The 19,847-nt window shown below is 47.7% G+C and overlaps 2 protein-coding genes across 2 annotated transcripts in view; one reads left to right on the top strand and one right to left on the bottom strand.

Annotated features, from left to right (window-relative positions):
* The window catches only part of FBXO15 (F-box protein 15), a 39,947-nt gene extending 29,370 nt beyond the window's left edge, over positions 1 to 10,577 (bottom strand). The window contains 2 exon segments of the mRNA XM_060029575.1: positions 3,284 to 3,394; positions 10,458 to 10,577. Coding sequence (XP_059885558.1) covers positions 3,284 to 3,332 — 49 coding nt within the window. The 5' untranslated portion in view covers positions 3,333 to 3,394; positions 10,458 to 10,577.
* A 712-nt stretch (positions 10,578 to 11,289) lies between these two features.
* TIMM21 (translocase of inner mitochondrial membrane 21) lies at positions 11,290 to 18,736 on the top strand. The gene is made up of 6 exons (XM_060029218.1): positions 11,290 to 11,859; positions 15,344 to 15,406; positions 15,502 to 15,599; positions 17,855 to 17,928; positions 18,015 to 18,120; positions 18,216 to 18,736. The coding sequence occupies exons 1-6, from the start codon at positions 11,559 to 11,561 to the stop codon at positions 18,309 to 18,311; spliced, it is 738 nt and encodes a 245-aa protein (XP_059885201.1). The 5' UTR covers positions 11,290 to 11,558; the 3' UTR covers positions 18,312 to 18,736.
* The last annotated feature ends 1,111 nt before the right edge of the window (positions 18,737 to 19,847 follow it).

Raw genomic sequence — 19,847 nt, forward strand, 5'->3', positions numbered from 1 at the left:
CAACCACCCCCGCTTCCAAAACACACGAGCGGAATAGGATACGTCAGCTTGTTCTCCCCCAGCCCAGGCGACACCCGCACCCTCCTCCTGCAAGACCTCACCCCTGTGATGCTTCCTCTGGGGCTTCAAGGAGACGCCAGGCCCCGGAAAGTTCTCTGAAGTGTCCTTTTCATTTCATTCATCTGCCCAAATAAATAGGATGTTGAGATGCATCCTTAATCTCCCATCTATTTCTATGATCTTAGAATTTTACAAAACACTGTAAGAATCTGAAACGCCTAGAAAGCATGACTGGTGTTAGAAGTCAGGAATGGGCACTTTTGAACCTCAGGCGAAAGGAAAAATGAAAAAACAGCTACAGGAGATTGTACTCGGTGGCGGGGGGAACGGGAGAGAGAAAGGGACAGGGGAAGGTGAGGGGCAGGACAGTCAAAGAAAACCTCCCCGAGAAAATGTGACTTGTGCATGCTCGTTCTCAGGGTGTGGGAATTCACGGTCCACAGTGAGGACCCTCTGCAATCCCCACTCACGCTGTCCTTGCTCCCTGTTCCCACAGAGAAAGCCCAAGCCCTGCGGAGCCGCGTGCGGACCCACGCTCAGGTGCCCAGGCCCGTGTGTGTCCAGGGACCCAGCCCTTCCAGCCCTGCCTCCCCTCCGGCCGCTGCTCTTCCCCAACATCCGTATCAGCCTCCGAAAACCCTCCCCCGAAAGTGCACCGAGACAGTGCTCTCCTCGTCCCCCATCTCCTCTCGCTGCCAAGCTCCTGTCCACACCTGCTGCCTCCACCACCCTGCCTCCCACTTCCTTTTGGCTTTCTACATTCGGTGTGAAATATACACACACTACATGCGAAATGAAGCGCAGCCCATTGCCCGCCACCGGCCTGGAACAGCTGCAGAGGCGGCCCCGCGCCCAGCACCGCTGCACCAGCCGCCCCTGTTCTAGCAGCCAGCCCCTCTCCCGGGTCACATGCCACCCCCCTCCCTTTCTGGGACCTCGCTGGTCTTTCCTGCTCCCCGGTGGTTCAAAACATCCCGGGCCTTCTGAGCTCAGCCCTGAGGCCCCTCCACTGCCACCTCCACACTCTCCCCGGCGCCACCGGCATCCTCGCTGCCTGTGTCCAGTGCCCAGCTGTCATTCTGCCTCCCACCCCCAGCACTCTCCGACCCCACAGGCAGCACCTCCACGGACACACCGCTCAAGCCAACAGTCTGGGATTCCCGCCTCAGGTCTGTTTCCCCAAACACCCACATCTGGTTCATAAACGAGTCATGTCACTTATGCCCCAAATGTACCTCAACTTGGCCAGTGTCTCTCTATCTCCCCTCCTCCTAGACAAGGGAGACAGGTAAACAAGTAAACAAGGTAATGTGAGAAATCAAATGGCATCACACCTCCGTGCTTAAAATCCCACATCATGGACTTCCCTGGTGGTGCGGTGGTTAAGAAGCCACCTGCCAGTGCAGGGGACACGGGATCGAGCCCTGGTCCGGGAAGATCCCGGATCCCACATGCCGTGGAGCAACTAAGCCCATGAGCCATGACTACTGAGCCTGCGCTCCAGAGCCCTCGAGACGCAACTACTGAGCCCGAGCACCACAACTACTTGAGCCCACGTGCCTAGAGCCCGTGCTCTGCAACAAGAGAAGCCACCGCAATGAGAAGCCCGTGCACCTCAACAAAGAGTAGCCCCTGCTCGCCACAACTAGAGAAAGCCCGCGCACAGCAACGAAGACCCAACGCAGCCAAAAATAAAATAAATAAAAGAATAAATTTATTTAAAAAATCCCACACCGTGAATAAGGTCCACACTCCTCCCCATGGCCTCTGGGCCCCTCCCCCTTGCCCACCGACCCTGCTCCTGCAGCAGGTCCAGGCCCCCTCTCTGCCCACCTGGCTTCCCCTCTAGATGCTCTTCTCCAAGCCCTCTCATCTCAGTTTTCAGTTCTCAGCTTAAATGTCAGCTCCTCAGCAAAGTCTTTCCTGACCATCCTAGCCCACTAATCTGGATTATGGAGTCCATTTGTTTTCTTGAGAGCACATACCCCAGTTTATAATCCATTCCTTGTTTTAATCTGTGTTCCCCCCACAAGACCGTAAGCCTCATGAGAACACGTGTGAGAGGCTCGCCACCTGCATTCTCCTCCAGGCATAGCATCTGGTACAGAGAAGGTCCTCGGATACTGATTAGAGGGACCAGCTGGATGCGTATCTGTCCTACTTGTCCTATCAGGTTATCATATGACAGATTCTATTCCCTGAGTATACAAAGTTTAAATCAATGTCCTTAATTAAATCTTTCTTTTTTGTCCTTTTCTCTCTTTTCAAAATCACAGTGAAAGTATGTACACTGTTACCTGAGCTAGTTATGACATGGTATTAAAAGCCCAAAACTTGAAGTCAGGCAATTTACGTTGGAAATGCGTAGACCAGGTGCACCCCCCGCCCTGCACTGTAAGACGCTGCAGCAGCGCCAGGCTTCCAGGACTGCACACAACACTGAGCGTACAGCTGGTGCTCCAGAAACATCGGTACAGTACGAATCCACAGCATTTCAGCATCAATCTCAAATGATACGTTTTTTAAAAGTTTCTACAGATCTTGCTGCTGAGGGTCACAGTACAGAACCTGCCATAGCAAAAGAGGCTCCCAAAATCCTGAAAGCTAAAAAAGTCAGAGATCTCGTAAGCTTTCAGAAGAACACACTTTAATCTTCTTTCTCGATTTTCAAGGGTCTTTATCAAATGGGAAGTGAATAATTCTGAAGAACCTTTTTTAAAAAGGAAAACTAAATTTACTTGTCACTTTTAGAAGTTTAGCTTCATGAAACTAGTCTAATAATGACAGGCTGATGACTCATAATCATCCTCTCCGTGTTGTGCATTCTTCCGACACAGTTCTATTCTTAGAGAGCTCAAAAGAGCAACCCCATGGGCTTCCCTGGTGGCGCAGTGGTTGAGAGTCTGCCTGCCAATGCAGGGGACACGGGTTCGAGCCCTGGTCTGGGAAGATCCCACATGCCACGGTGCAACTAGCCCCGTGAGCCACAATTACTGAGCCTGCGCGTCTGGAGCCTGTGCTCCACAACAAGAGAGGCCGCAACAGTGAGAGGCCCGCGTACCGCGATGAAGAGTGGCCCCCGCTTGCTGCAACTAGAGAAAGCCCTGGCACAAAAACGAAGACCCAACACAGCCATAAATAAAAAATAAAATAAAATAAAATAAAAAGAGCAACCCGGTATATGCAGCCCCCCCCAGAGCAGCAGACCACCTCCGCTCCTTACCCGTCCAGAGACACAGAGCAGCCGGTGCAGGATTTCCCGCAGAGCTCATCCAGCCGGGCACGGTGACCCAGAGAGGCGCAGCCCGCGACCAGCCTGACACCTCACCCGGTCCTGAAAACAAACATGGAAAATACAAAGTATAAAGGCGCCTGTCCATTCCCCTCTACAAAACATAAAGGATTCATAAACTCCAAAGACTACTCACTATGAAACTTCATCTACAACAAGGGAGGGAGGGAGGGAGGGAGGGCAGCAGGGAGGATGGTGAGACATTCAACATCCTGAGTAAACCTGAAAACTGGACTCACTCTGACTGACGTGTTTTATTATAGGCTGTCAGCATATCAAAGAGCTGCTATAAAGTGTATTGAATGGAAATAAAAAGGGAATAGATAAAATGCATCAGCTGTCCAGTTCCAATAACACAACAGAAACCTAATAAAGATAACATCCACAGAGTAAAAAAATGTAAATTTGTGAACCAGAGCTGCCACCAGTCTCCGAGTTTGCCGACCTTTGAGGAATAACGGCTGGTTCCAGCTCTGGCAGTCACAGCCACAGGAGGACCACACACTCATCCTCAAACTCGCTTACCCTTTACATCTCACATTCAATGGAACACGTTTTAATTGGCATTCTTTTTATTTCAGTGGTAAATAATAAACGTAAAATAATAGTGAATCTTATAGTCAATGGCTTTTAAGACTTAATGAGATCTAACATTTTATGCAGTTAGTCCTTTTCAGAACCTCCCAAAATAAATTTTTATTAAAATCAGTCCTCAAGACCAGCAGTACTCAACAGCAGCTGGGCAGGGATCTGAAATGCCCAGAAAGTCACCAAGCTCAGTTTCCCACTTCTAGGCAGCAGTGCACAGAGAGCGCTCCTGGTGGGCACACGACTTCTCCTGGGAAGATCTGGAAGCTTCCTTTTTACCCCCTCCCCAATACACACACCGATAACTGCCCCACCTCCCGGCCAGCATGCTATTTCAGAAGTGACTAAAATCTAGAGTGCGTGTATCTGTATGCTTAGTTCGCCAGCGCTACGGCTCTGAGGATGTCCTTTGTTCACCAAGGGTTTTACCACTCCCCCACCCCATTCTTCCCACCAAGATGACTTCCTGGATATATTTAGACTATCACTCAAAAAGGATATGGGCAATGATTGGGGGCAAAAGGAGGGGTCCTAAGAACTTGGAAGTAAGGGCAACAGTCTCTCTGGAAGTGGAAGAATGAAATCCACACGGACAGATCTGAACAGAGGGTGGCCCTCAACCCCAAGCATAACCTGCTCTTAGGAGGCACGGGGAGTGTAGCACCCATGGACTCGGAGTAGCCTGGTGCCTGCCACGGAGATGGACACGCCAAGATGTACGCGTCAGCAAGCGCTCAAGTCGCCTGGCGATGCCCCAGGTGATTCTGACCAGCCAGAGGATGAGCTTCTCTTCCCTTAACAGATTTTTCTCTTCAGAAACAAGCATAATGGCTGGCACACAGTAAGCCCTCAATAAACATGAGATATCCTCTGCACGCTGCCACCTCAACCCAGGAGAGGCTGAAAACGGGAAACCATTCCAGATCCTGCTGCTCCCCACGCCTCTCCATCCCAGCTTCAGCAAAAGGCACTCAGGCGCTCTTCATCTTATCTCACTTCCTAGCCAGATGCAGAGCAGTAGGGAAAGGGCAAGGAGAAATGCTAATCTGGAGAGCTTTGCAACGCCCTCTCCCCCTTTGACCAGAGAACTCCACCTGTGCTGTAATTTTATACTTCTGTTGTTTCAGCAAACATTTCCACAGTAGAAAAGCTTTAAGTCCATCGCCCTGGCTCTAACAGTAATCAGAGGTAAACTACAATTTCCTAATTGTATTAATTTCCTAGGGCTGCCTTAACAAAGTACCTTAAACTAGGTGGCTTATTGTCTCCCAGACCTAGGGGCCAAATGCCCAAAATCAAGGTGCTGGGAGGGCCATGCTCCCTCCCAAGACTATGGGACAGAATCCTTCCTTGCCTCTTCCAGCTTCTGATGGTTGCTGACAATCCTTGGTGTTTCTTAGCTCATGGCAGCTAAGCTAACTAACTCCAATCTCTGCTCTCTCCCTACAAAGCCATCTTCCCTCTTTGTGTGTGTGTCTTCCTATAGAACAGCAGTCACATTCAATTTAGGACCCACCCTAATCCAGCATGACCTCATCTTAACTAATTACATCTGCAGAGACCCTATTTCCAAATAAAGTCACATCCTGAGGTTCTGGGTGGACATGAATTTGCGGGGGGAGATGGTGGCACTATTCAACATGATACACAATTTTTTTAAGTATTTTTAAATGATTTAAAAGCATTCCTTATTTTAAGTGGTTAACTAATCCTGCAAACTCTGTATGACCTGTGTTACAGATTCAACGAAAATATCTGCAGGAGACAAAGGTTTCTGACACTTAGGCTTTAAACAAAAGGAATTTCTTGTACCCGTCCATCAAATAATAACAATATCTACCCAGAGTCCCCAGGTGGTGACCCTTAGACCACTACAAGTGTGAAGGGTCGTGCCGAGAAGTCTAAGAGTCTAGACACACACTGATGAAGACTGATGAAGGACTCTCCCTGATACACTATTTTTTAACTTAAATGAACACTGCTGTGGTTGATCAAATATAAATTTGTCTAGAAGCATCAGTAAGTTGATAACACCTTTCTGCCATTATGTATTTCCTCAATCAAAAGATGCAAAAAAAAATCAAAACTATTACCCTAAACCTTTCCAAGGGAACTGAAGAAAAGTAAATCAATACAATCTATTGATCAGTTTCAATCTAGCAAGTTAGCAAAGACCAAATAAATGATAAGGACAAGGGCAGCTCCGCTGCAGACAAACAGGCATTCTCCTTCACTGCTGGGACCACAGATTGGTGCAAACACTATGGACAGCCAAGTCCTTAAAAGGCACATGTTTTTTTAGGCCAAGAATCTCACATCTAGAAATATAACCCAAGGCAAAAAAATGAGCCCAAAGACTTCACTCAGGAATGTCCATCTCAAAGCTGTCTGCACCTGGAAAAGTACCAGAAACTGTATAGACATCAGTTAAACCCCACGACCTCTGTAAAGTGAGCCACGTTCAGCCAATAAAAAGGGACAGTTTCAATACAGGTGGAAGTGTTTGCACAAAAACAAGTTCGTGACATCTCCCAGATGTCTGCACGGCCAGCTCCCTCACCTCCTGGATACAGGCCGCCATTCAAATGTCACTGTCTCCCTGAGCTCTTCTAGCCATGCTCTCTAAATCTCCAATCCATATCCCGCGCGCGCGCGCGCGCGCGCGCGCACACACACACACACACACACACACACACACACACACACACACAATGCCCCCCCCAGCACCTACCGCCATCCGACACCACTCATTTTGCTTGTCTACCTTGTTTGCTGTCATTGGGGTGTAAGCACCATGCTGGCAGGTCTTTTGCACGAGTTTTGTTCCCTGCTGATTCCTCAGCACCCACAACATGCCCAGCATGCAGAAGGCATTCGATAAATATCTGATAAATTAATAACATCAACTGAAAAAGGCTACATCAGTATGTACTACATAATCTTATTTTGTATTTCTCTCTTAAGGGAAAATGTAAACACATACATACAAAGAAAAGCGATCTTCGAGGGAAGATAACAAGGTATTAACCGGTAATACATCCGATTCACAAGACTATGGAATTACAGGTGGTAGTTTTTAAATGGGGGCTGGAAGATTGAAGGGACAGAACACCATGTACTTTCTAATGTTTCTTAATATACTGAAAATGTAATGAATTGTGGGGGTTTTGTTGCTTTAAAACTGAGAGCCCATATACAAGAAAGTTTGGGAGCACAGTTTCACAGCACCATCCTTTAGGCTGGAGCCGTGGTTTTCAAAGGCCTACACAGCATTCTGGGTACCAGGCCCCCCGAAATCTTGGAGCACAGCCTGCAGAAAGCACAAAACTTCTTTGAAGTCTCTTATTTAATATTAAAAGTTAATGCAAATATTGCATTCTACTGGATATCTTATCATAAAAATGTATTATATGATTCACCAGTTATTTAACATTTTCCCCCAAAGCTGTTACATTAATTTTCCACGTCAGGAAGGCGCCCCCTGCCCACTGGCTCCTATCTGTTCGAAAAGTACAGCCTATTTGTTGCTGTTTTGTTTTTCCATAATTAAAATAGATCTCCTGAGTCCCTCCTTTCTAGAGCAGAAGACTAAGTCTCTAACGAGGCAGCCAACACTGACTTCTTCAAGGTCCCAAGCTAGAGGTCAAGAGCCCCAGGGCCCTCCCCTCCTGACTGTCCGCCAGAGCTCCTTCCACCGTGTTACTATAGTTACTATACATCTTATCAGTATGGATTCTGGTACCATTGAAAGCACATCTCCACTTCTCCATAAAATAAACTAACTGCACATTTTTAGGGGCCACACAATTAACAGTCAGTAAGTTCCATGCATGTGCTCATGGAGCTTGATCCCTAGCAGGGCCCTGTGGGGCTCCTGGACACAAAGCCTTTCTGTGCCCCCCATTTCTTTGATTATAGGAAATAGCCTTCATCCAGCCTCCTCGACCTTCCCTGAGTTCCAACCGGCAGATTCAAACAGTTGCTAATTAGGGAAGGGAAGGGATACAAGACAAGCGAGAAAAAGTCAAGAAAAACAATAGTTCAGCCTTGGGGCAAGGTCCTGGTGCCCCATCAATGGGTACACACATCTTTGAGCTTTTCTGCAGATGCTAAAACGTCCTCCAGGTGGGAGAAGTCAACCATTAACCAAGGCATGCTGCCCACAAGTACCCACCGAGACACCAGACCAGTTGGAACCAGGTTGATGATGCCGACTCCCACTTACCTCACCACCAACCAATCAGAACAATGTCCACAAGCTGATTACACCCTCTTTAAACCATTACTATAAAACTTCTCACTACCCTCTGGAAGGGGGTCACAGTTTTCGGAGGCGCTAGCCCCCTGTGCTCCCTCTTCGCCTGGCAAAGAAATAAAGCCACTTTTTTTCTTTCCTCCTAAATTCTGTCTCTGTATTTCTACTCGGCACCGGTGTATAGAAGCCAAGATTTTGGCAACAAGCTCTGTACGTCTACAAAGTTAAGTACGCATTTAGCTGATATAATTAGTAAGATGACATTTAGTTTAAAACCGCCTTTTTTCAAGTGACAAACTTTACCTGATTGCTTTGAATTAAGTTTGGTATTTTAAAAACCTACTTTCTGGGCCTGATTTTTAATATCTGACAAATCAAAGAAATTAGACCAAGTAGAAATTAAGCCAACTTGATATGCTTTCTGCTATATTTCTTACAGTTTAAGGTATTTATTTATACAAATTCACATTTTGGGTTAAAAAGGTTGACACATATCACACATTTTGTGTGATTCCTTGTTAAAAACTAATTCTTCTGCACCGAGACATTAAAAATAACCACCTACGTAGACCATAATCATTCTTAAGAGCTGACTTTTCTTTACCAAAAAGAACTTACATCTCACCAAATCACAGGTTGAGGTGCTGACTCCCAAGCCAGGCATAATTACAGGCATTCTAATTACATCATTTTAACAAAAAGTTCACTCAACTTTCAAAGTGATAAAAGATTCATCATATAACAGTCATTTCACTTCCACTAAAAGCACATTATATATAAAGACTACTTTTAGTAATAGTGGCAAATTAGTGTAAAGTTCAAGCTTCCTATTTTAAATTCCTGTCTTTCTCTCCTACATAATAGAAATTTTGCAGGCATTGTCACCATTTTGTCATGAGGCTTGTGATATGTCTAGCATTACAGCTATTTTCAAGAACCAACTATTACCGTAATACCAAGGGAGAGGGCCCTGCTTCTGAAACCAGTGTAAGTAGGGTTAGCGGATCCCAGGATGGACAGAGGACATAGTCCTGGAGATTCAGGGGAAAAAATATACCTTAATTAGTTGAGCTGGTAAGTAACAGAATACTTTTCTATGCTTAAACATAAGCATCTGGTTTGCTAGAAGGCATATTATGCCTGACTGTTTATATCTATAAATGGAGAATACCTACAAGGAAAAAGATAGTCCTCAACAATGCAAACAGTCCTTAGCATTATCCCTCCACTTGGTAATCTAACTGGGATGATGCGTGCAGAGCTGGGACCAGCTCACGATAAAAGAAAGAGGGATTTAACAAGGCATCACGACAGCACGTGGATATTTCTGACAAACTGGATCACTCGCTTTGAGAAGTGAGCCATTATCCTTGGAGTTAAGCTGAAGTTCCTTTCGGAAAGCAGCTGCCGGCTCCCACTACCCGCTCCTTCCCCAGCTCACTCCTCGAAGTTGCCTTCTCTCACTGTGGAAGAGGACCACCCTTCAGGCCCATGGTACCCCAAGAGAAATGGAACCGAGACGAGCCTCCAGACACCAGAACAAAGAATACCCCACGCCCCCGCGCTTGGGCATGAAGACGGCATTAGAGGATTAGAGGTTGAGCACCAAGGGGTAACTGTCTAGGAGGCATCCCTCCAGGGTTTGCTTAGAAACTCAGACCAGGCCTTGACGTCGGAGGTGCAGCTCCCAGACCAACCTGCCTAACAGAGTTACCTCGTTAGGGGCTGAGTCCTCCGTTCGTGAACTGGGAGCGGGAGAGAAAACCGATAATGTTTGATAAGCAGAATCTACTTCTCTAAGTTACAAAGTCATAAAAAAGACAAAAGGTGACTCCCGGTCCCAGAATTAGGAAGCAACTTTGGGAACGCGTTCTGGAGGGGACCCTGCCAGCGAGCCGCGGGTGGAGCGCGGAGTTGCGCACCAGCCCCCGCAGGTGAGCGCGTTCACGCGGCGGTTCACCGCGAGGGCTGCTCAGGGTCGCGGGGCTCGCACGCCGCCGTTCCCCGCAGGGCCCACTAACCGAACGAACTGAGAAAAGAATACTCCGGGAAGCTCCTCTACTTGTATCGTGACTTGGGGTAACCCCCCGCTTCCAAGTTTTAGAGACTTCCTCCCGCCGTCCTTCCAGACCTTTCCCGCGCTAAAAGGAGCGGCGAGCGACCCGCCACGGCGGAACCAACGAAAATAAAGGGAAAGGGAGGCGGGGGAGTGAGGGGCTTTCCTCGCAGGGGCTCCCCGGGCGCGCGCCCCCCGAGAGTCACCTGAACCCCGAGCCCCCGGCTGCCTTCCCCGCTCTCCCGCGGGCCAAGCCGTCGCCGCCGAGTGGCGGGGTCCGCGCCATGAGGCCGCGCCAAGGCGGTTGCAGTTGCCGGCCGCGTCCGGTCGCCATGGAGACCCAGCGCGTATGCTGCTCGGCGCGCTCCTCCTTCCGGCCGTCGCACCGCCCCGGGCCACGCCCACTCTACGCCAGCGCGCGCCCCATGCGCGTGCGCAGAAGCGGGGCAGGGCTGAGGACAGTACCGCTTTTCCACGGGCTCCAGGGGCGGTTCTAGAAACTTCCGGGGCCCGGCTTCTACGCACGCCCGACGTGCTGACGCCGAGGACGCCTGGCGGTCGCGTGGGCTTTGTGGTGGCTTTGTCCCTTCCCACCTGCTGGCTCTGGGGTAGTTTGCGCGGTTTCCTGTCTGGGTTCCTTAGGAAGAACAAACGCAAAGGCTACATCATCTGCCCATAAGGAATATGATAGCGACAATCAGAACGAGAATTTCTGTTTATAGGGGGCTCCCTAGGGGTCGCAGGAACAAGCAGTTTATAATTGCTAAATTGACTTTTGCAAGTTCTATTTGAATTAGCGCCAGGGGCACAAACCCCGCCCACCACCAACACGGCCCCGCCTTCTTGTCGCGCCAGTTACTGCGGCGCGTGCGCAGGGGCCCGCGCAGGGGAGTCTGGGACGCGGCGAGAGGTCAGCGCGCGCTCTGGTCGCCTTGCACTGTGGGAGATGTAGTCCTTGTGCCTTCCCCGCTGCGGCAACTCTGGGAGAAGTGACGCCCTCAAACTACTATTCCCAGGACTCCTAGGGGTTTCCCTGGTTGCTTTGCAAAGGCCTGACGGGGATGGGGTGAATGTCAGCCTAGAAAGTAATCAAATCATTTTAATTCCAGTAAAAAGAGGGCCGAAGAGAAGGGAAGGAGGACATCAACTCTTTTCGGGAGACTTTATCTTGATTTACGTTGCTGGAGCCAGAATTATCGGTGTGAACGCGAGGACTGGAGTCCGCGTCCGGCTGGGTGTGTGGTGGGTAGTGAAGGTTTACTCGTCACAGCTGGCATCTTCCCTAAGCGGAGCGGCTTTCCGGGAACATGATTTGTACTTTCCTACGAACTGTACGGTGTACGGAGAAGCTGCACAGATCCTCGGGGGAGCGGTTGTTTTTGGCACACTTTGTACTTAACAAAGCGTGCTTGAAGACTGAGCCCAATTGGAGATGGGAGCCGCAAGAGCAGAAGAGAACGGTGCGACCTAGGTGTCTTTTGGGAGTCACCCAGAAAACCATCTGGACGCAAGGACAGAACCCGCAGAGAGCGAAGGAGGACGGCAGCAAACAAGTGTCTGTGCACAGAAGTCAGAGCGGGAAAACCGCCATCTCAACGTCACAGAAAGGTAAAAGGGAAGTCCCTGTAACGGTCAGTCTTTCAGCAAACGTGATGAGGGCTGCCAGTGCCCTTTTACACAAGTTCAGTGCTAAGAATAAACAGTTCACACAAATTAAAAGGTAGAACCGTTAAACACAGTTTAGAACCAGAGAATACAGGCCCACAATTTTCTTCACAGATCTGAACTCAGATTTGAAAGTTGGTTTTGATATAACTTTGCTGAATTATGTCTATAAAATTTTTCTCAACTTTTCTTAGTTTGGTGACAGCTATATAAAACTTAACCATTGTTTAGAACTTTATAATAAACAAGTAGATTTCCCAGATGTTAGTTCATCTCGTTTGAGCCTCAAATTTACTGTTTCAGACAGACATTATTACTCATTAGTATGTATAAGGCATATTTCCCCAATTTCACATAACTAAAAATTGAATGCAGATTTTCCCAGTCTCAGTTTTCTGATATCCAGGACAACCACTCCTGTATCTTTAGTCTTTCAGAATAGCACTGCCTCTGGCATTCCCCCTTAGATGTGATACTGCTTTTGATTTACTATTTTGGTCGGTAAGAGGCAGTTTCACAGGCTTTCACTGGACTTTACCCATTATGGTAGCTTTTAATCTGCCTCAAGGGAACTAAAGTAGGGACTGTTGTTGCCAATTACTGAGAATGTCCATTCCAGTTATACGTTGGGAATCGGGGAAATGACTGCCAGGTAAGTCCATGGCCCAGCTGTGAACCTTTTACAAGCCAGGCTCTTTATTATACAGCCACCATACGTACATAACAGAGGGACCATAATGACTCCTTGGGGTATTGATGTCAGCTCAGACTCTGTCCAGCAGACCTTGAAGTGTTTGGGTGTCCCCCTTTTCCAGCATACAGTCACTAAGTGAATGGCCGTAGGGCTCAGGTGAAGGACCAGGGGAATCACATATACTTGCTCAGTATAGAGGCTGGTCTTCCTTCAGTAAATGGATTCCAGGTCTGAAGACTGATTCACGTCCAGAAATTGAGCCGTTCATTATCATGGTTGTTCCCACCTGGCTTCAATGCCACGGCCGTCCCCATGGCTGTCAGGGTGCTTTGTTCTGTAATGATGTGAAGTGTTTTCCAGCCCCCCTACAGGACAGTCGGCTGGTGGATTTTGCCCTCGGTGTATTATACCCACTGTAGCGTGCCCATAGTTTGCCATGGCAGTTCTGTTATTTTTACTTCACTTAATGTGGATCACGCTCATCTTTGCAAGAGCGAACGTAGCCATGCACCAGCTCCCAGGCTGCTTGTCAGACTTGAGTTTTTGCTCAGAGAGTACTGCCCCTGTTGATCTCCTCTCACTTGTCCAGTTCTGTATTCTGTGACCCTTCACGCTGCCGTTAGGATACAGCCGGCTCTGCTGGTAGGGCTTCCAGCCCCTTTTGGGGATGGCCTGTTTCCTCTTTCCTCCCAGTTATGTTGTAACCTGGCCAGAGCACATGTCTCGCTAGATGGAAGCCCCCGCCAGGTCTTCAAGGAGGAAGAAGAGCTAGCCTTTAACTGGGAGGCATGAGCTGCTGCTTCACGCCAGAGGGTTCAGGAGAACCTGCGGACTCAAGATTCTGGAGTGCGTCAGCCTTGATACCTCCTTGCCAAGCTGCAGGCTCCCTCTCTTCCCAAGTCACGACCTTGGCCTTGGCACAAGAGACCTGGTGGGGTGAGAGTCCAGCCTCTCTGCTACTCTTTTGCCCTGGGCCTGGTCCTCAGCTTTTTCTGCCCTCTGGGTGCAACAAAGGAGTCTCCTGTTTTGCTGTGGAGGAGGCGTCTGACTTTCACACTGACCTTCATTGGTGATCAGTTACCTCGTCCTCTCACTACTTTTCTCCAGCGCATTGGCAGCCCGCTACCACAGCCATCCAGTCCGAGTCCTTATAATTGCTTATTCCCCCTAAATTCCCAAAACGCAACACCCATCAGTGCACTCCCTCCCACCGGTGCTCCAGGCCACCAGCGGTGAGAGCCGCGGCAGTTGTGCGACCACTCCCTGCAGGGCCTCAGCTCCTCCTGCCACCAGGGACGAGTCCTCGAGGCCAGCCGGTGGCCAGTGATCCAGCTCCAAAATCCCAGTTTGGAGCTGCTTCCTAGGACCATTCCTGTAGTCCCGTCGTAGGGCGAATTCCAGGGAAGCAGACTCAGTGGGGTCTGTGGGCAGGAGGTTTGGGGGCCTCCCGTGGGGAGGCTGGGCTGGGCTGAGGGAGAAGCTGAAGCATGGGGCGTTTGCGATAGGGCCTCCGCCGGTCCTGCAGGAGCTCGGGGGCTGGGCTGGCCCTTGCAGTCCTCTCATCTCAAGGTGTGGGGCTTGGGCACCAGCCAGGCACTGGGTGTGGGGAGGGCCAGGGCCTTGGATGCAGGGATTCCGCCAGCCAGAAGCCATGTCAGCTCCCCGCACCGGGGGTGACGGGAGCCTCGGTCCTGCTGGAAGCACGTGGGTGGTCACCACCACACCCCTCATTGCAGAGACAGATGGCAGGAGGGGTTCTGTGTGAAAGTATACGGTCTGAAAGGGTCAAGAAGAGGAAGGTAGACGATGAGCAGCTTCTGCTGAAGAATAACATGATGCTTAAACTTCGAGAACGCGTGGGCTGAGTGATACTCGGTGCGGGCTTTGCACGTAGTACATACAGTCGATGTTTGTGGTTGAATAAACGGGGAAGAGCCTTCCCGAGAGCCTAAGCGAAGCAGCGGTGAGTGTGCCGGGCAGGAATCGGGAGCAAAGGTGTTGGGGCAAAGGCCTGATCTGGGTCACAGGGAACGTCGCAGCTCCTGACCAGCGCGGGGTGCCGTGTTCTCAGCGTGCCGCCGGGCTCACAGCGGGCAGTTACTGGTCATTAAGTGTGTTTTGTGACCTCGGTAGAGAATAGAATGAGATGGGTTATTTAAAAAAAAAAGAAAGTGCAGTATCTATGCAGGTTCTTCATTTTCTAAAGCAGTTCGATTCACAAATCTGCCTGGCCAAGCAAAGTCCTGTTCTAAATTCAGTTCTGTTTTGTTGTTTCACAGCCAGCAGGGTGGCAGGCTGGGAAGGTCACTGACTGTTGAGGGTCGAGGCCCATTTTGACTGCAGCTGACAAAGCCAACAGGTCTCTTCCTGTGTGAACAGCAGACCGTATCCAGTGGTGCCTAATCAAGGACTGTTGTTTCCACTCAGAGGGACTGGATCACTTGTTCAAAGGGTTTCCTCATCTTAGACAATAAGGAGGCATTAAAACCATAACGCTACCTAAAGTAAAGAATCGATTCCTAAGCCCTGCTCCCAGAATCCTGCCGCGGTTCTTTCAGAAAGTTTCTTCAGGTGGTCCTGATTCACAGAGATTTGACAATAGCTGCTCCAGAACATGTACCGACCCCCTCATTAGGTCCTGAGCCCACGTCTCACCTGCTAGAGATCCTGAAGCCAGAAGCATCCCTGCTGACGTCCGGCACACATGTAACCAGTGGTGTTTTCTCTTTACAGTGAAAGAAGCTGGAAGAGATTTTACCTATTTAATAGTGGTGCTTATTGGAATCACCATTACAGGTTGAAAACACAGCAAGTATAAAACCCCTGAATATCTTTTTCATTTTCCATTTGTCTCGCTCTCGCTTTGCTTGAGCTTTTTCTTTGATTTTCAGGTGGCTTGTTTTACACGATCTTCAGAGAACTCTTTTCTTCATCCAGTCCTAATAAGATATATGGGAAAGCCCTAGAAAAATGCAGATTAAATCCCGAGGTTAGTCCTCAAGATTGCGTTACACAGACTCTGATCAGGGAGAGGAATGTGGTGGTGGGAGGGGCAGGCAGAGGTCACGTGCTAGTTCTGAGACTAGTGGATTTATATAATAATAAAACCGTAGTGGTTGGATTGTGATTACGTTATTAGCTCTTTGTTCTGTACTTGAAATGCTTTGATTACGAGTAGCACCCAAAGGTCCATGCGGCGGTGTTTCCATCCTAAGGGTACAAGAGAGTCGTTGTACTAGTTGTCATCAATAATAAATGTTTAGAATATACCAGAGTATTAAACTCACTAGTCTTTTTAAAACCCTGATTCATGATCTTGTGATCATAATAGTAACTGCTGATGCTTATTGAGAGCACATTATGCACCAAGCACTCTGCTCAGTGTTGGAGCACATCGTCTTTATTGAGTCTCACAAGAACCACTTGTGTTGGGTGCTACTATTATCCTGTTTGCAGAAGGAAACTGATATTTAAAGAGATTAAGTAACTCCACTAAGATGACTGAACCGGTAAGAGGGAGAGCCAGAACCTCAATCCCAGTTTGGGTGATTCCACACTTAGGCTCTTAAGCACAGCCTGCCTGAGCCACGCCCTGGAGGATGCAGATGTGGAAAAGCCGCCTCCATTCTTTTAAGGATCCCGTCCAGAGGAAGCTTCTCATAAGGCTTTCCAGTCACAGAGAGAAAGTGCATGTAGCCCGTGCAGTGCCAGATTTTACTCCTGGGTGGAAAACGTTGGCACTGAAACATCTTACTCATTGACATCTTAATTCTTGTACTTTGAAAGAAAGTGGCAGGTGGCATCATAAATATCAGGGCTGCTTCTCACACAGACCAGGGAGTAAATGTCAGAGAAACAGCCGTGAGGCCCCTGGGGAGGGGAAGCTTTGGAACCCGCAGATCCTCTCAGCATCCATGCCCTGCCCTGGGTTTCCCTGGGGCACCACCTCCAAATGCTCCATGAGTGTCTCTAATCTTGTCAGGGTGCAAACGGCAGGAGCTAAGGCCTCTGGCATCTTTCTTTTTCCTGGACTCAGGGCAGTCTGAGAACTGTGGAGGAGAAGGCAGAGGGGGAGGTGTCCCTCTGAGTAAGTTGAAACTCAGCAGGGAGTAAAGGAGGTTCCCATTAGAGTTATTGGGGGTCCTAATTACCCCTGACAAGAAACCCTTTACAGGGTCCAGAAATAAACACGAGCAGTAGCATAATTACATGTCAGGGCGCATCTCTAAGAAGAGAGGAAGAGTTGCTGTGTTATTCACAAACTCGGTCTTTCATAGATCTTCAGCATTTTGAACAAAACAGAACTTCACAGAATAAACACAGAGAGCGAGGTATTATTAAGGTCATAACTTAATTTGCCGCCTAAAAGAGCTCTATGAAGAATAATTAAACTTCAACAGTTCGATTTTGTTAGGATTTATTAGGGGCCTATTGTTTGCCAGGCACTTTGCTTGGTTGAGAAATAGAAAATACTTATGTTTTGATACAGACATGTTTAATCTATTAAATTATTTGAACAATCGTTTCAGCTACACAGTTCTTAAATATGTCTCATCTTACATATTAGTCTCTATATGTGCCTGAAAATTTTGATACTGAAGATGCCCAACAGACCAAATAAGAAAAATTTCCAGAGTTGAAGCAATATTTGTTTTAGTTTGATATCACATTTCTGTTTTTTTGAAAAGGTTCCGAAGTATTTGCATTTTAAATTCAGTAAAAATTACATTTACACTTCATTGTGAGTTCTCCCATTGGGAATAATGGATTCCTACCTCTAGATCTGGTTTGTTTTAAATAAATCATTACTTGTTTTTATTTGTGTATTTAATAACTAAAAAATTATTTTGATCTCATAGCTTTTAGTATTAGACCCCATTGGGTAAATTTCACTAAAAATGTTCAGACATTTAAATATTTGAACACTTTGTTACATCGTGTTTCTTTTTGTAAAAGGGGAGTGGAAACAGCTCCACTTCAGCCTAACTGTTCTGAAACTACAAGTAACACCATAAAGTTACCTATTTCATTCTCTGTGCATGAAAAGTTTGAGTGTTAATTATGGGATGATTTTTGCATAATAACTCTTTTCCCAGTTTTCTTATCATTGGAGATATCATTTTGAAAGAGTCCCAGGCTTTTTTTTTTTTTTCTAAAATAAACCACTCAGTTTGTCAGAAAATATTTCCCTAGGAAGCTTAAAAAAAGTAGCCCTGACTGAGGAAGCGTCACCTTACTTTGCAGGTGCTAAGTGTCTTCGGCGAGCCCCTTAAAGGCTACGGGGAGATGACGAGACGTGGCAGAAGGCAGCACGTCAGGTACTGCAGGTGGCTTGGATTTGAGAGCTTGGGGTGATGTTTAAGTGGGAGGAATTCAGGCTTGTGTGTTTTCATTGTCTTGACAGTTTTATTGAATACGTAAAAGATGGGCTGAAACACATGCGTGTGAAATTCTACATCCAGGGCTCCGAGCCCGGGAAGCAAGGAACTGTGCATCTTGAAGTGAAAGAGGTGAGATCGTGTGGGGATGGGGTTTCTTGAACGCAGACTCAACGTAAAGTGCCAAAGAGCAGGGCAGCACCTTGATACTCATTATTTTTTTCCAGAACCCAGAAAGCGGCGAATATGAATTTCAATATATATTTGTAGAACTTGAACCATATTCTAGAAGAACTATTGTCATTGAAGATAATCGATCTTAAGACAATTAAAAGAACAAGCAACCACGTGTTTCCTTACGGATGTGGAAAAATGCACATGAAGGCTCTGATCTTCACAGCCCTCTTCCAGAGTCTATTTCGAATAAAACAGGAAGGAGTGTAGCTCATAAAAGTGAAGGCAACTGGGTAGTTGTTGCATTTAGACAAACTGAATTAGAGGTTTTCTTGTACAGTGAAAAATCATGAAATAGAGCACACCTTATGTTAAATCATTGAATTGCTGATCATGAGCGGTGTTTCTGCTGTACTTAACATCATCTTTTATGATAAGAAATTTTTGTTATTAAAAATTTTACACCACGTAAATAAGAAAATAGAGGTATTTAATGCTTTTTCATGTTGTATAACTGTAAAAAGTCTGTGAAATAAAATTGAAACTAACAGAAAGATGTCAGAAGCAGCTTCCTTCCACATATTTTGGAATCTGACTTGAGAAACACTTGAAAATATTTGAGAAATATAGGGAACCAAGTGATACACTCTCCAAAATTATCATAGATAGGTGTACGCGTTGCATGTTTTTTATTTGTTGTTTTTCTGTTTTTTCTTTTTGCGGTACGTGGGCCTCTCACTGTTGCGGCCTCTCCCGTTGTGGGGCAGAGGCTCCGGACGCGTAGGCTCAGCGGCCATGGCTCACGGGCCCAGCCGCTCCGCGGCATGTGGGATCTTCCCGGACCGGGGCACGAACCCGCATCCCCTGCATCGGCAGGCGGACTCTCAACCACTGCACCACCAGGGAAGCCCAACGTTGCATGGTTTTTAGTAATCTAGTTTGTCTCATGTTTCCCCCTCTGTGAGTTGGGGTACTTGTGCATGGTAGGACACGTGCACGCTCTAAGTTGGGTGGACCTGGGCTCTCACCAGGTGTGTGGGCCTCTGCAGGTACCTTAGTGTTATCAGACCTCGTTCTGTCCCATGTACCCGGAGCCAAGTACAGGATACGTAAGAGCAGAAACCTGGCAAGTTTGGGTGGAAGGATGATTTTTAAAATACTGTGGTATGCAATCTCAGTTACAGTCTTAATGGTTGTCTCCCTGCAAAATTCATATGTTGAAATTCTAAGCCCCAGGGGGCGGGGGGGGGTGCTTTGGGAGGTGATTAGGTCATGAGGGTGGAGCCCTCGTGAATGGGATTGGTGTCCTATAAAAGGGACCCCACATTTTCTAATAAAACTTTTTTTGTTACGACCAAAAAAAAAAAGGGACCCCACAGAGCTCCTTCACCCCTCCCCCAAGTGAGGACACAGTAGGACATCTGCAGCCTGGAAGAGGGCCTGAGTGTGTCCTTAGCCTAGTCTCAGCCTTAGAGTTTATCTGCCTTATTACCCTAAATCCTCAAGCCTCCCCAGACTATGCATTAGTGTACAGATAGGTCAAAACCCTGTTTTCTGCTCTTCTCCACTATAATAACATTGTGTTCTTTCAGTAGCCTCACTTGTATCTAATTTTACCATTTCGGCTACACCTTTTTCTCCTTCCTGCATACATTAGTTTTAATCCATCCCCTACTCCCTGTTCC

Source organism: Delphinus delphis, chromosome 13 (assembly GCF_949987515.2).
Source record: "Delphinus delphis chromosome 13, mDelDel1.2, whole genome shotgun sequence".
NCBI classification, from domain to species: domain Eukaryota; kingdom Metazoa; phylum Chordata; class Mammalia; order Artiodactyla; family Delphinidae; genus Delphinus; species Delphinus delphis.

Bases quoted from the DNA above. Each gene is read 5' to 3' on its own strand.
- TIMM21 (XM_060029218.1), top strand. From the start codon at position 11,559: ATGATTTGTACTTTCCTACGAACTGTACGGTGTACGGAGAAGCTGCAC. The intron at 15,407-15,501 runs GTTGAAAACACA...TTTGATTTTCAG, and splicing joins TATTGGAATCACCATTACAG to GTGGCTTGTTTTACACGATC. The intron at 15,600-17,854 runs GTTAGTCCTCAA...CTTACTTTGCAG, and splicing joins AATGCAGATTAAATCCCGAG to GTGCTAAGTGTCTTCGGCGA.